Consider the following 16768-nt stretch of genomic DNA (forward strand, 5'->3'; position numbering starts at 1 on the left):
TGCCCTAAAAATAGAGCTGTCTTTTTCCTACAATGTCAAATGTAACTTGAGTCCATACAGTGTGTTAAGTCACAGCACGTCAGTTGCTGGCTGACCAGCAGAGTTCCTCTCACTCTTTCCTACATTGCCTGATGGAGTCTGTGGGAGCACTGGACAGCCCCACTGGGGCCAGCTCCAAACTTCTGAGCTTGCCGGCACCCTTCCCTTGGGATGAGGACGAGGAGTCACTTGGTCTGGGAGGCATCAAGCCCAACTCTTCACCCATACCGAGGCGGCGAAGTTCAGTGTCTTCTGATGACTCCCAACCACCCCCTTCCAGTAGCCGAAGAGTGTCCTTTGCTGATGCCTTTGGTTTAAGTCTTGTCTCAGTGAAACAGTTTGACGCCTGGGCAGCAACTGCACCATCAGGCTGTCTGGAGAGAGACTTGAGTGAAGCTAAGGAGTATTACATGTTTCTTCTCTGTACTCTTCCACAGACAGCTGAGGAGCTGGCCTTGCGGACTCATGAACAGAAGCTAGAACTAGAGAGTCTGGAGTTGCTTCCTGGGACCACAACACTTAAAGGAATAATTCGGGTGCTAAACCTGAGTTTTGATAAGATGGTCTATGTACGTACCTCCTTAGATTCGTGGAGGAGTCATTTTGATCTGTTGGCTGAGTACGTTCCTGGTTCAAGTAATGGGGAGACTGATTGTTTCTCCTTCAAGCTTACACTGGTTCCTCCATTTGGAGAAGATGGCACGAGGGTTGACTTCTGTTTGCGATATGAAACATCTTTGGGGACGTTTTGGAATAATAATAATGAAAAAAACTATGCTTTTTTTTGCTACGAAAAAGCAAAGGAGAAACCCTGTGAACCCTGTGACAGTGAAAACAAAAGAAAAGGCTGTCTGAAAACAACCAGGTGAGAGGTTGCACAGATATAAACAAATATAAAATAAAAAATAAAATAAAAATGTCAGAAAATAAAGAATTTGTATTAGATTTTTACAGCACTCATGCAGTATGCATACAGTATATTTCTGAAATATTCCTATATTTTTACTTTAATCCATCATTATACATACAAAAACATGCATAATGACTGAGAATACTTTCTTAGATTAGAAATTAAGATGTTGAAGTTAAAATAGGTGACATGCCAGAGTTAATTCATGCTTAAAACTACAATACTACAAGAACATCAATTAAATAAAGGCATTTTTTACAAATTCTGTTTAAGCAGAAACAACTTTTGTTATTTTTCAGCTCAAATGTCACTGCTTTGGCTGAAGCTACAACGAATAACGAGGAATTTCCTGGTAACTTGCATCATGAAAATTACTTTCTACTTACAACTAGATTTAATAATAGCATTTAATGTTGATGTGTGTGTATATATATATATATATATATATATATATATATATTGTTTTCTCAGATATAAATATAAATTCTGGAAAGGCCACTAACCCTCCATCTCAAAATGCAAATTCTGAGAAAATCCAAAAGGAAAGCAAGGAATTAGAGGTGAGTTGTTGATGCAGTGTAAATTAAATGTATATGTTAATGAAAGACTGATTTAAATACTTATGGTATAAAATTACATAGTGAGAATGAGGATGAACAGATACTGCTACAGCATGCTGTGAAACTGGTTGCTCTTTCTAAATGTCAAGTGATCACTGAGGAAGGCTTTATCAAGTATCAGCATAACATTATGTACTGTACTTACCAAAGCAAGACACATAGGTCATGCTGCTTACGGTGGCTCTGAGGTCATCAAGCTATGTTTTTAAACAGTTCAAGTAAATTTCTTAAGTAATTTAATTATAAAGTTTAATAGGTTATATAATTTTATTCCAAATATTTTATTGAAGACTGTATGCATCATAGTATTTTTCAAATATGTTTAACTTTTTGTAAACAGGAAGACATGAGCAGAATCCGTGACAGAAGGAACAGAAGAAAGGCTGCGCGGTTAGCAAAAGTCAAGGAGCAATTTGCAAAGAGAGAAGAAGAGAAGAAACAAGGGACCAAGGCAAAAGAGAGTGAAGTGAAAGAAGAGACCAATGTGCAGGAACATGCATCAATGCTGGTGAAGACACCATGGAGCCCTCTATCACAGCAAACAACAGAAGTACCACTGACAAGCAACCAAACATCACTTTCACCAGCTGAGTGCCTCAAATTAGCTGAGCATAGTGGAGATTCCACTGATGTTTTCAGCCGACAAGCTCAAGCACAACCTGAGAAAGACACCATAATCCACTTTGAGACAAATCTGTCCAGAGCACATGCAAATTCATCCCTGGAAGACACATGTTGTGATAAATTAATGGCATGCTCTGCTTCAGAAGTACTGGAAGATATCCAAAATATTGAAAACCTTTGTAACCAAACAGTTTCAATCAATCAGCATGTTCCTGGATGCCAAAATTCTGACTTGGCAATTAGCAAGAATTTTAAAAGGGCATGGGAGAACTTTGAACAGGATTTCAGAAGTTTGGCACATATCTCTAAGATAGATGAGGATTCAAATATCAGTGATGGGAAAGCAGAACATAGAGAAAATTTGACTTTGAAAACTAGCAACTCAGAGAATCAGCTGTTTTCCCATGGCTTAACATTTGGTACCATTGTAGCCCCACTTTATCATCAGGTTTTCAAAAAAATGGAATCCGAGAGGAAAGACATGCACAGAGCATTTCAAGTCAACCCTTCATTTAGGGAACTGGAGGATGAGAGTCAAAGAGCGGTTATGCCCTCTGAGAGCTATTATGCTCCCATGAGACACACTGCAGAAATTTGTCCAGAGCCAGTACATGATGTTACAGTTGACGTCTGCAGTGAATCAACAGCACAAAACTTAATAAACAAAGTGAAGCCAATTAAAAATCCTCTTTTTGAGTCAAATAAAGGAAAACTTGTTGAGAAAACAGATGATTCTACCAGTGGTATAAGAGAGTGCCCAATAGAAATTACTGAAACAAACCTTCTTTCAAAAGCAATAGCCGTACAACCAGACATTTCTTTAGACAGTAAACCTCCTCAAGGAGAAGTCTTATCAGTATGCACACTTGCTCTGACAGAATTATCCCTCCAGGATGATTCTCACCACAGTTTAATACCCCTACTAGAAACAGATCCTTATGACGTAATACATAAAACAATGGATTCCGGTATTCACAGCTTATCTGAACAAGCCCCTCATTTACCGCCTACAATGATTCTGAAACCTTTATTATTTCTGGAAAACCAGAGCTTTGCCACCAAAATTGAAGTGTTACAAAATCAGGAGAACTCTACAAATACTCAAATCCACACCAAACGGGAGGATATAACTTTACAAACCCAAATGCCCAATGCCATTAACAACAACCTGCCTCTGAACATAAGCAAACAGTTTCTTAAGGAAAGTCACATCCTTACATCTGAAAATATTTCCTTTGTTGCGCCACAAAATCAGACTGATTTGAACCCTTCCCTAACTAAAACTCAACCACACATTACATCCACTCTGAACCAAAGACCAGAAGTAACACCTAGCCTGAATCCCATTTCAGGGAAGTCTGTTGAGATCCCTAATTTCTCTGCCACTTCTACAGTGCATAAGCATTCAAACAGTACTTCTTTTAGTCTGCCCGAATCTCCTGAAGATCCCCAAATGCTCCAGACTTCAGGCATCATCTTAGATTCCTCTGATGAAAAATTAGAGCCTGTATACTGTGAAAAACTTGAAAAATATTCTCACAGTGGAATCGAAACAGAACCATATACAGAATCAGAAAACTCACAGATAATTATGAGCAATGCTTTGGAGAGCTACCAAATGAATGAAAAGAAACAAATGCTCATGGATTTTTCTACACTGACCCCAGAGACTGAGAGCTCCAGTATAATTGATGGCACAAATAACTTTGATGAAAAACATAATGACACATCTTTAATTAAAGTGATGGACAAAATTGACAACATACGGAAAGAGGAATTATGCCAGATTTCAGAAGGTCTTGAAGTGCGAAATGAACTTAAAATAATGCAGACAGAGAAGCAGGGACAAGAAGAAGAAAATGATGAGGATGAAGAAGAGGAACAAGAAGATACAGAAGCAAAAGAAAATGAGGAAATAAATAGCATTGAAGAAGAGATAAAATACATAGACGATGAAGAGGACATGGATATGGACAAAATGGCAGCTGAGCGAGAACAAAATCAACAAATCAATGCTGTTGATAAACAATCACTTGAAAAGAAATTTGAGAAGCAGAAGCTGGTCATTAAAACCTGTAATGTTGAATTATTACCACCAATTCGTATTGACTTAGATGAGATCGAAGGGCAGCAATGCACAGGTGAAAGTCAAGGTGATGGTGAGTACTCCGAAAGAGAGGACAGTCACTACAAAAGTGGAGTAGAGATAGATGAGGAAATGGGTCAAGCCTGTCAAGCATCAACAAAAAATACTGTAACCAGTAGAGGTATACAAGCTAAAAATAATGATTGGGACCTCTTAGAATTTATTGATAAAGAAGATGACTTGTGCTGTGAAAGTAAGAAACTTCAGCATGAGCAGGAATCTGCAGATGATGTGAACAATATGTTGGTAGACATGGAATTTGTGCCAAAAGATTCCATGAACAGAGATATTGAGGCGGATGTTGAGGAAAATGCTTCCACAGAATCTCTAATCGATGATGAGATGGAGCTGTACCTTCATAGTCTGAGGAATTCACAACAGTCAGTTTTCAGAGAAGGCATGATGAATGGAATCTACTGTAAAAGACCCTCTGTGAGCAGAGGAATGTCAAGGTCATTAGCTATGCCTGCAATTTCAGAGTCTGTGGACGAAGACCAGCTAAATAGTTCCCTTGAGGATGTAACAAATATTGAGGACATAATGGAGCTGGAGAGAGCTACACTGCCCCTTGTGGATAGGAATGAACATGTCATTGGGCGTAATGTCCTGTGGTGGAAAGAGTTCCTCTCCTATGATAACATGTCAAGGGTCATTGTGTACACTTTTTTGTTGATAGTGTTTTTGGTCACAGCATTTTATTATGACTTCATAGCATGCTTTGCCCTATATCTTCTTACGTTGTTTTGGCTATTCTGTCAAGGGGAGGGGGAACCTTTGAAAAGCTCTCGGAGAGCTGAGAGAGGACCGCAGTAGATATTTTCAGAGGCAGATCTGTGGACGTGAATCTAAATACATTTTTGTTCAAAAAAATTGGATTACTTGGGGGTCTTTATATACATTTTTATAATGCCAAAGTAGTTATTATATTTCATGGCAACTATTAGCAGACTATTAGCCATTTGACTGCTAGTTCATATTTCATGTAGCACAACATTAGATTATCAGAATGGCGCGTTTACACTATCAGGCCAGTGCGAGCCATGGCTATCAACTGGTTAGCCGTGGCCAACAGCCTCGGACCTTGAGACCAAATTTGATCTGCATTCACACTATTGGGCCAATAGCCCCACAGATTTGCCCTAAAACTCACCCTTAATATGCAGCCCTGGTGTCAACGTCACACAAACCAAATCTGTGGGGCTATTGGCCCAATAGTGGGAATGCAGATCAATGCAGATCAAATTTGGAGTGGTGGTGGCGTAGTGGCTAAAGCACAGGGCTGTTAATCAGAAGGTCACAGATTGGAACCCCATGGCCACCACCATTGTGCCCTTGAGCAAGGCACTTAACTCGAGGTTGTTCCGGGGGGATTGTCCCTGTAATAATTGCACTGTAAGTCGCTTTGGATAAAAGCGTCTGCCAAATGCATAAATGTAAATGTAAATGTAAACCGCCCATTTCACAAGCAAGAGAGAAACTCGAGCTGAGGTGTCAGACTCTGGAGACAAACTAGTCCTTGAAATGAACAAGGAATTGTACTGTGCCCGTAATTTCTTTTTAATTGTTCCCAAACCCCTACCATTGTGCGCTGGATACACAACTCGGCAAGTACAGCGACAATATACTAAATCACATCCTAGATTTGACAGAAGTCGTCGATCGGACATTGCACATTTTCATCATCCTAAATATTCAGAAGAGCTCTGATTTTATCTACTTACCAATACTGACGATACTCCATTTTCCATTGATTTGTTGAGGTAAGCTGGTAGCTAGATGAAAAATTGGGAAATTAGTAACTTGAGGCTAAAACCTCTGACCTGACTCAGAGAAACTGCAACTTTGACACAGACCCCACCTCAATCCACAGTTGGCCTTCTTTGGCCCAATGGTTATCGGCGGGCCAGGGTGCTTGGTGTTTGTCCCGAGGAAGCCCTGAGGATGCACGATGAAGCCCCGGAAGTGACAGTGGGAATACAACTCACCCTGGCACACACTAGCACGCCCTCCTTTGGCCTGATAGTGGAAATGCAGCTAATGTGGGATTGTGAGAACATTTTTCCCATAACACAATGTTTGCCATTATAAAAAAAATTGTCATTAGGTATATTTCCCTGGTGTATGGCCAAATTACAGTTGATCATACTGAGAGGGACAGGGTTGGCAGGGTTACTTTTATAATGTATTCCACCACAGATTACAGAATACGTGCTGCAAAATTTTATTTGTAATGTATTCCATAAAATTACTCAAGGTCAGTAACGTAATCTAAATACTTTGGATTTGATAGATTTTTTCACTTGTTTTGACTGTAAAAAAATCTGCCATTACAGTAAGAAAAATACATTCTCTGAAAAACCTAAATATCTTATGCAGTGTTGCTTTTAAAACAAGATTAAAGCAAACTGATTGTGTTTTAAGGATTCTCATCAAGAATAAGAATTTTGTCCTAATGTTAAAGGTCTTACAAGAAAGAAAAAAATATAAACTAATGTTTATTTTCTTGATAAAATAAAATACGACCGTGCTTGGTAACAAGTGCATGTACAATGGAATGCTTAGATTAACAATTGCCAACAAAAGCCTTCATCAGCCAACTAACAAGAACAATTGCATCTAGGTGAACTTCTGCAGTTAATCCAGGAAGGACTTCAAAGACACTGGTCATTAATCTTACAGTTCATACAAAATCAATATTTAAACACTGACCCTTAACACTTACTTAGTTTAATAATTTTAAACCATGACTTTAACTATACATAAGTAATATTTACATTATATTCATGATTTAGCCAGAGGGGAACTGGCCCCCACAGTGAGTCTGGTTTCTCCCAAGGTTATTTTTCTCCATTAATCAACATCTTATGGAGTTTTGTGTTCCTTGCCACAGTCGCCTTCAGCTTGCTCACTGGGGTTATTAATACAATTATTAATTATTTACTTATTTTTAAACACGATTAATAATTGTAATTTATCTAATTACACAATGATGACTCATCGACATTATAGACATTACAGTTTTATCGTCTGTTAATGCCTGATCTTCTGTAAAGCTGCTTTGAAACAATCTGAGTTGTGAAAGGCGCTATACAAATAAAATTAACTTGACTTGACTAAAATGGCTGGAAAGAGCATTTTAGCTTATCATAAAGATACATTTTCACATGACAATTTACACAAGGTTTATTTCTTCAAACTTCTCTGTCTGCTGGTATGAATGTAACACATCATAAGAAAGTGTTTCACCGCTGTTCAAACACTCTTTGTATCGCATCATTTTTATGGATAAATATTTTCCAACTGAATAGACAAAATATTAAATGAAACAAATGACAATAAAATGCAAAGTAATCTCTTCAGTAATTAAAATACTTTTTGAATGTAACTGTATTCTGATTACCAACAGAACCATTTAAATTGTAACTGTAGTGGAATTTTACTAATTCCACTAGTTACTAATATTTTGTATTTTAAATACGTAATCCTGTTACATGTATTCCGTTACTCCCCAACCCTGGCGACCCTGACAAAGTCTATACATGTAGTAATGGTGAGGTTATATGCTAATGGTGCCTGGTACAGCAATGTTTAAAGGACTTTTGGATGAGTTGAATAGTTGAAGTTCAATATATTACAGAGGATTAGTTTAGGAAAAGGATAATATGACTATAACACTGACATACTTTTATGTTTTGCTTTAAGTACCTGACAAGTAGATTACCGATTGTATTTTAATTTATACATATAAAACATAAAAAAAATATTTGTTTCTACAGGTAAAAGATTAACATTACAATTTACACCAAGATCCATTTTCTTTATATTGAAAACGTTGATGCTTATGTCTATGTACAGTAGATAAATTTAGGCAAAAGGACATTATGATAAATGTCCCAGTAATATCTATGATAATAATTATTTGCCATATAGTATGCTATTTTTGTTGCAATTATAATAAAATACAAATAAAAATCATACATGGCCTTCCAAGTTTATCAATTATAAATGATTCAAAAATTATTATTGGTTTCTTGCCAGGTTGTCTTGTTTGTTTAATGGCACAGAATATTTTAAAATAAAATAAAAAATATATTTTTTTTTAGTTATGTTTGGCACTGCCTATTCCTAATAAGACATCAAGGGTCACTATCCTCCTTTGAGTTTCAAAATACCAAAAATGATTATATATTAATCTCCTAAGCTTTTCTTCCATAAAAACAGGTAGGCAAAAGTGTCTACTCATAAATGAATACATTATGTAATTTTCAGTATTTAAAAAAAATGTTAGATGTATGTATATTAGTATTAGTAAAACCGGTACTATACTATAGTCTATAGTATACTATAGTCTAATTTTAAGTTGTCTGTATAAGTTTGTTCTGTCAAATGAACAAAATATTTTCTTATTGTAATTCAATGCTGTGCACCTGTTATTATTTCAAGCTGTTTTGATCTCATTCATTTATTACTGGACATGATTCACGGAACTGGGTTTCAGCGTAGCATAGAGATAAACTATTATCTCCTATCCAGGTTGCAGTTCACAGAAATAAACCTAACCACAGATCTCCCCAAATAGACCATTTTCTTTTAGCTGAACCATGCATCATCTTATTGATGAAATTCGGCATTTCTTTAAAATACTGTATAAATCAAAGCATTTCTAGATAAGTGACTGAATTATTTTAGTGAGCCGATGGCATAAGAAACATTTTTATGCTTTAGCATGAAGTTCAGTGGGGAGAAGTCTGCACAGCTGAACATTAAGGAGACCTATTACAAGATTATCACTCCCACTAAATGGAATGGAACTACATGATGACATTTTCAACATTAAGAGGAAACACAACAGCAGTTGCAGTGTCATGGTTGCTATGTTGTTGTCTCAGAATGGTTTGTTTGCATATGATTGTTGCAGTTCAGAGCAACAGAAAATATCTATTCATTAATTTAGTCAAAACATTTGAAAAGTCAAAAGTTTAAATTCACTGTTATTGTTCAATAAAATTCGTAGTATCAGTTTGATTTACTCTCTCTGTAATGGACTAAAAGCTTTTGAAAGCACTTTTTCGATTATTATTATTATTATTTTTTTAATTGTCTCGAGTTACCTGTATTTTCTTTTCACCCCAGCATTTTCTCCTAGATGGAAATATTTTTCATGATAAAAGAACAAAACAAATTAAAGCTATATGTAAAGGAGTTCTTAGAAAAGGAGGAAGCTGGGGCCGCTTGACAAACACGTAGACATTTATTGTTGCACTTTTCGCACACAATCAGGAATGGAAAGAGTTCTGAAAAATAATACTCAAGTAAAAGTACTGTCACAACTGAAAAAATTGAGTATGTGTACAGTAAATGTACCTGTCCTAAAATCTACTCTAGTAAGAGTAAAAGAGTAGCTCATTTAAAAGTACTCATGAGTAGTGAGTATTGAGTTGCAAAAGCTATGCCCTTTTAAAATAAAAACTATGCTGGAATTTAAAAATGTAGCACACATACCGTAAGTTACATTCCCTTTTATGGCTGTTTGCCAGAAAGAATAAAAAATATAGGTATTTTATATGCAGGGTCATGGCGCGTTATGTTCCGCACAATAGATGGGGTAGAGCAGTGGTTTGGTACAGTGGCCACATCGGGCTTCAAAGGAATAATTTACACAAAAATTGTAATTCTCTCATCATTTACTCACCCTTATGCCATCCTGTATGTGTATAAATTTCTTTGTTCAGCAGAACACAAATTAAGATTTTTAGCAAGTGAAAGGGGCCAACATTTTGAAGCTCCAAAAATCACCTAATTCATGTGACTCCAGTGGTTAAATCCATGACTTCAGAAGTGATATGATAGGTTGGGTGAGAAACAGATCAATATTTAAGTAAATTTTTACTATAAATTCTCCTCCCTGCTCAGTCAATCTCCACTTTAACTTTTTTTGGTGATTCACATTCTTCATGCATATCGCCACCTACTGGGCAGGGTGAAGAATTTTTTGCAAAAATGTACTTTAATATTGATCTGTTCCTCAACCACACCTATCATATCACTTCTGAAGACATTGATTTAACCACTGGAGTCATATGGATTACTTTTATGCAGCATCCAAATTTTGGCATCCATTCACTTGTATTGTATGGACCTACAGAGCTTAAATATTCTTCTAAAAATTATAATATGTGTTCCGCTGAAAGAAAGTCAAACACATCTGGGATGGCATGAGGGTGAGTAAATGATGAGAGAATTTTCATGTTTGAGTAAACTATTTCTTTAAGTAGCACATGGGGGGGCCACAATGTCCTCCTTTTGGGATACAATGTTCCACATTGATTTAGTTCTTGTATCTAAACTATCGGCAATAGTTGTGTTCTCGTTTTAATGCATGATGCACAATTTTCTGAAGTTTGTGACTGGTGGAATATTCTGCTGAAGTATTGCTCTACAAAGGTTGATCCTTTTCTATCAGGTATTACAAAAAACATGATAAAGGCTAAGCATAATTATAAATTATTTTAATATCTTTACTTTCCTGATAATTTATTATACAAATTAACACACTCTCTACATCAGGGGGTTGTATTATTAAAAAACTAACAAAATTATAAAAAAAATATATAAAAAATTGAAAATTAACAAATGTACAGAAAGATCAGTGTGAAGGCCAAATTACAGAGGAAGAACCTTTTGCGGCTATTAAATCCTTTCAGTCTGGAAAAACCCCAGGGCTTGATGGTATATCAAGTTTTTTTTTTTTATTTACTAAAAGCTTCATTGTTAGATTGTTTTAACTACTCCTATAGAAACGGTAGTCTGTCAGGAACTTAGCAGGAAGGTTTGATTTCTCCATTATTAAAACAAGATCCAGATGGCAAATATAAAGACTTAGTCCATCTATAAAACTGGAGGCCCCTTACACTTCAATGTTGTGATGCAAAAATACTAGCAAAATGCATAGCACTCAGAATTAAAAGGGTTTTACCAGGTATTGTTCATCCTAATCAGACAGGTTTCATACATGGACAATACACTGGAGATAATATATGACAATTACTAGAAATAATAGATCATGAATAATATAAGTGTTACGCAAGTAGGTGAGGCAGACGAGGAGTGGGGATCTACACGCAGGTTCTTTATTGAACAAAATGAAAATAAACAAGACAGGAACAAAGGAAACAACCACGAGGGGAAAAATGAAACCAAAACATGAAAGAAAGAAGGAAAAAAAAAAATAAATAAATAAATAAATAAAATAAAAAAAATGGACCACGAACCGGGAGAAGCATCTACATCAGACATCCACAAACAATGATCGACAAGGAATGGAGAAACAACAGGGTTTAAATACACAGGGGTAATGAGGACTAAACGACATACAGGTGAGAACAATGACTGAGTGCTGGCAGTGATGAGGGCAGGGAACTATGGGAAGTGTAGTTTGTGACAATGACTAGTGAAACACGGGACAGGCAACAAGGGAATCGTGACAATAAGCAGCCAGGAATGGTATTTATAGCAGATTTTGAAAAGGCATTTGATAAAGTTAGACTGGATTTTATTTATAAATGCCTGGATTTTTTCAATTTCGGTAATTCTCTTATAAAATGGGTAAAAATAATGTATAGCAACACCAGGTGTAGAATAGTAAATAATGGCTACTTCTCAGAGAGTTTTGAATTGTTAAGAGGAGATAAACAAGGGTGTCCGCTGTCACCATATCTATTCGTTATGGTCATCGAAATGCTAGCTATTAAAATCAGATCCAATAACAACATTAGAGGATTAGAAATCCAAGGCTTAAAAGTAAAGGTGTCCATGTATGCCGATGACTAAAGTTTTATATCAAGTCCGCAAGCTAAATCCCCGCAGTGTCTCATTTAAGATCTAGATAACTTTTCTGTACTCTCTGGATTAAAACCTAATTATAATAAGTGTACAATATTACGTATTGGATCCTTAAAAAATACAACTTTTACATTACCCTGCAGTTTACCTTTAAAATGGGCTGATGGTGAAGTAGACATACTCGGTATTCATATCACAAAAGATATAAATAAGCTCTCCACAATGAATTTCAATAGAAAACTTAAAATAGACAAGATCTTGCAACCAAGGAGAGGTAAATACCTATCTATTTATGTAAAAATTGCCCTGATTAACTCCTTAGTCATATCTCAGTTTACTCACTTTCTTATGGTACTACCTACTCTTGATGATTCATTTTTCAAATCATATGAGCAAAAAATATTTTGCTTCATCTGGGATGCTAAACCAGACAAAATAAAACGTGCCTATATGTAATGAATTTGAATTGGGTGGGTTGAGATTATTAAATATAAAACCACTAAACCTCTCTCTAAAAGCTTCACTCATTCAAAAGTTTTATTTGAACCATAAATGGTTTTCGAGTAGATTACTAGAAAAGCTCATCCGCTGTTTAAAAATGGCCTTTTTGCCTTTGTACAGATCGCCATGTCTCATTTTCGATTAATTGATAAAATATGCTTTTTTCAAAGTATCTCTCTTTTTCAAACAAGCATTACAGAGCTGGCTACAATTTAAATGTCCTCCCCCTGAAAAGATAGAACAAATATTATGACAAATAATATGGCTGAACTCAAATGTGCTGGCTGATAAAATACGTGTATTTATGAGAAAGATGTTTGAAAAGGGTATTTTGTTCTTAAATTATATTGTAAATTGGAATGGTAGAGTTATGTCCTTCAAGGAGTTATCAAAATTGTACGGGAAGGTCTGCTCAATCCAAGACTACAACCCATTGATTACAGCATTACCCCAAAAATGGATGAGGTAGGTGGCAGCGGGAGGAGGTAGGGAACGGTCTGTCTACCCAATATAAAGTATCAAAACTGGCAGAGGAATAAAAATAGCATAAATAGGAAAGTATACCAGTTTCATTTGAAGACCAGGATGTTGACAACTGTGCCATACAGATTGCAAAATAAGTGGGAAGTGATTTTAGATGTACCGATTCCATGGTACAGGTGTATGAGTTGATATATAAAACAACGCAAGATTCAAGACTTCAATCTTTTCAGCTACAATTATTATATAGAATTCTTGCCACCAACAAAATGTTGAATATTTGGGGCATAAAATCATCAATGCTCTGTAGATTTTGTTAGCGAAGATACAGAATCAATAGACCATTTATTCTGGTATTGCCCTCAGGTAGCCTGTTATGGTTCTCAGGTTCAGGAATGGCTGAAAATGCATAGCATTGATCTAAAATGGACCCTAGAAATAGTACTGTTAGGAGGTCTGGAGCGACCAGGTCAGTCAATTAATAATATACTAATACTTTTACTAAAAGTATTTATTTTCAACTTGCAATCTGTGGATTTTGTTTGATTACATAGATTGAAATGATACATTAAACATCAAAGCATAGTTGAATGTGTTGTGTAGAAACCCAAAGGGGGTGGCCAGTAGAGATAGATGGGATGGGCTGAGGGAAGCTGAAGTTTGGGATGTGGAATTGGAGACAAGTGGGAGTGGAGTTGTTGTGTGAGAGATAGAATGATTGGGGGGGGGGTCAAGGGAAAAATAAAAAATAAAAATAAATCAAAATTACATTTGAATGACACTGAGTGACAGTATTATTAAAACGAATGCATGAGGCTGATGCCGTGCAGTTGTTTGTACACATGTATGTACAAACATTCTTATTCAAATAAACGTATACAAGAATACACACATACATGGCTTTGCTGTTATGATTTTAATTGTTCTTGATGCCCTTTGTTTTAAATGTATTTATTTTGTATTGTTGCTTGTTGTTTCTTTCTGTCTCTTCCTCTTTTTTTTTTTTTTTTTGGTTGTTGGTGCATTAGGGGTTCTTTTGGGTGATGAATGGAATTAACTGCATCATTTTTATTTTAGTTTTATAAATGTTTTCTCCTGGGGGGGACTGTGGGATGGTTCTCGATTGGTTGAGGGACATCTATTGGGGAACTGTGGGGGGATCTTTGGGGGTTCAGGTTTATGTTTTTTTGGCCTGGTTGTAGATCTGTCAACATGCTCTTGAGCAGGGGATTGACCCTGGATGCTTCTGTGTGTCGCTCTGAATGGGAATCTGTTGGATGATTGGTGTGATGTGGTTGTTGAGTGGCTTCACTGCAAGTATACTGTATGTTTCGATATTCAATCAAAATAAAATAAATAAAAAAAAGTTGCATAGGCCAGTTGACAAAGGTGGACTAGGCCTAACCAAGATTTGTTTTACTATTATGCTTTCGGTCTCAGAAATTTGGCTCATTGGTCGCTTCCACCTGAGAGAGCCCCTCCCTGGTTTTGTATTGAACAGGAAGTTCTTGCCCCTATTTCACCATTGCAAAGCCTTTCTATCAAACTAATTGGAGAAGTTAAATTATTATTAGTTAAAAATACCTCGTTGTCTCCTGACTCCTCCATCGCTCCAATCAGACCAGTTCACAGTGGTGCCGAAACCCGGGAGGACTGTGAACTGGTCTGATTGGAGCGATGGAGGAGTCAGGAGACAACGAGGTAGGTTCAAGTTTAGACCTTATTATTGCTCGTGCTTTCTCACACACAGAATCGACGTGACCGTCGATCACAATCACACCTCCCACAAAGATATATATGTGTATATACATTTTTAGAGCACGATCGAGACGCACTCTCCCATCTGTCATGCTTTCTGGAAATTCTATCTCTCCCTCTCGACATTTGGCGTCCCTTAAATGTCTCTCTCCGTATCACTATAACAAGACACAGGTGTTAGGAGTTACTGTCTTTATTTTTGAAATTACATATGTTAGCCAGCAGGTGGTGGCAAAAGATCATTTTTGTGTGTAAAATGAGCCAGTTGGTGATGTAATGTGAATCCGTTAGTCATTGTTTACATAGAACAGCACTCCATGAGTTTCCACATTGGATACATACTGTTTAAAATGGTAGAGGTCATCACTGTTTCTAAAGTGAATAGCATTTGCGCACCAGCTACCCCGAAATAGAGAGGAATACCCCCCTTGGACGTCTATATTCCACTGAGAAAGCTGACCTTCAGAAAGCTCTAAGCCTCTCTGATTGGGTGTGGCAACAGGTGATCGCACAAGCTCTCTCTCTCTCTCTCACACACACACACACACACACACACACACACACACACACACACATCCTTGTTCATCCAATGAATTGTTAGAAACAGCACAAGCCTATATATATATATGTGTGTGTGTGTGTGTGTGTGTGTGTGTGTGTGTGTGTGTATATATATGTGTATAAAAAATGTGTGTATATATACACACACACGCACACAATAATTGATATTAGTGGTGGTTAAATGTTGATTCTGTGAATATATATTTTTCTTTTCTTTGTTAATTGTATGAAACAATAAAAAATGTTAATCAGAAATAGAAGTGGCTGGTCACTGCTAAATAATCTCTGGTTATAGCCTATTTTACATCTTCATTGCCATGACGATGTAATATCAAGAAACCCTAAACTGACTCTTAAAATTACGATTTTTAACAACTTTACAGGTCAAATAACATATGAGTTTTAACAGAAGAATGAATGTAAGTGCTTTTGTAAAATTATAAGCTTCACGTTTCTCCCTTTATACCCTCCAGAAATTGGTCACATTATACTTCCATTGTAAGTGCCTCACTGTAACTTTTTATTTTTTCACCTGGAGTTGCAAGAACATGCAATATTTTTTGTGGTAATCAACTTTATGCTACAAATTTTCAAAATGAATACTTAAATTTTCCAGGATGTCATATTGCCACACAATAACAATACAATTTTCATACTTATTAAAACATAAGAGAGTTTATGCTAGAAAGTCTGTGCAGCTATTAATTCATGAATTAGTAATTCACTGTTAATTAATATTACATTGTAGACTTCCCCATGTTTCAGTGTTAAAATTGGATTTTGAGACAGATGGCATATATGATCTCTGATGTACATAAAGCTGAACCAGACCTCATCAGTGTGGATTGCACATAAATCAGATTTGATCAGCTGCAAACTGCGTCTGTGATAGGAATAGGTGATTTTTCAAACTCTTCATCATTACTTTATAAAAAAAAATTATATAGACAGAAAATGCTGCAAATTAACTTTGTGTCAAAGTAGTTCAGATGATCATAGCAAAGTGTATAGTATTTACAGTAAGTATAATACTCACAGTAAACTTTGCGGTCACCTGCGGTGTGAAACGTGACACAACTCACGTACACGCACGATTGCAGAGGATTCTGTCAGAAAGAGCGGCAATGTGATTCTCATAAACAAATGTTAAAAAATATACCTTACATTGAATATTTTTAGAAGCAGGTATGTACAATAGCTCTCCTCGCTTTAACCAAATCACAATTCTCGGTTAGAAGACCCATTTCATTGCACAAGCAGACAGTCGATATTTACGTTTCCACTTCA

The 16768-nt window shown here is 36.3% G+C and overlaps 1 protein-coding gene across 1 annotated transcript; it reads left to right on the top strand.

Annotated features, from left to right (window-relative positions):
• The first annotated feature begins 84 nt into the window (after positions 1-84).
• Positions 85-8314, top strand: ppp1r3ab (protein phosphatase 1, regulatory subunit 3Ab). Its single transcript, XM_052119649.1, has 4 exons — positions 85-904; positions 1249-1301; positions 1421-1509; positions 1910-8314. The coding sequence occupies exons 1-4, from the start codon at positions 132-134 to the stop codon at positions 5150-5152; spliced, it is 4158 nt and encodes a 1385-aa protein (XP_051975609.1). The 5' UTR covers positions 85-131; the 3' UTR covers positions 5153-8314.
• Positions 8315-16768: the final 8454 nt, after the last annotated feature.

Source organism: Xyrauchen texanus, chromosome 46, assembly GCF_025860055.1.
Source record: "Xyrauchen texanus isolate HMW12.3.18 chromosome 46, RBS_HiC_50CHRs, whole genome shotgun sequence".
Taxonomy (NCBI): domain Eukaryota; kingdom Metazoa; phylum Chordata; class Actinopteri; order Cypriniformes; family Catostomidae; genus Xyrauchen; species Xyrauchen texanus.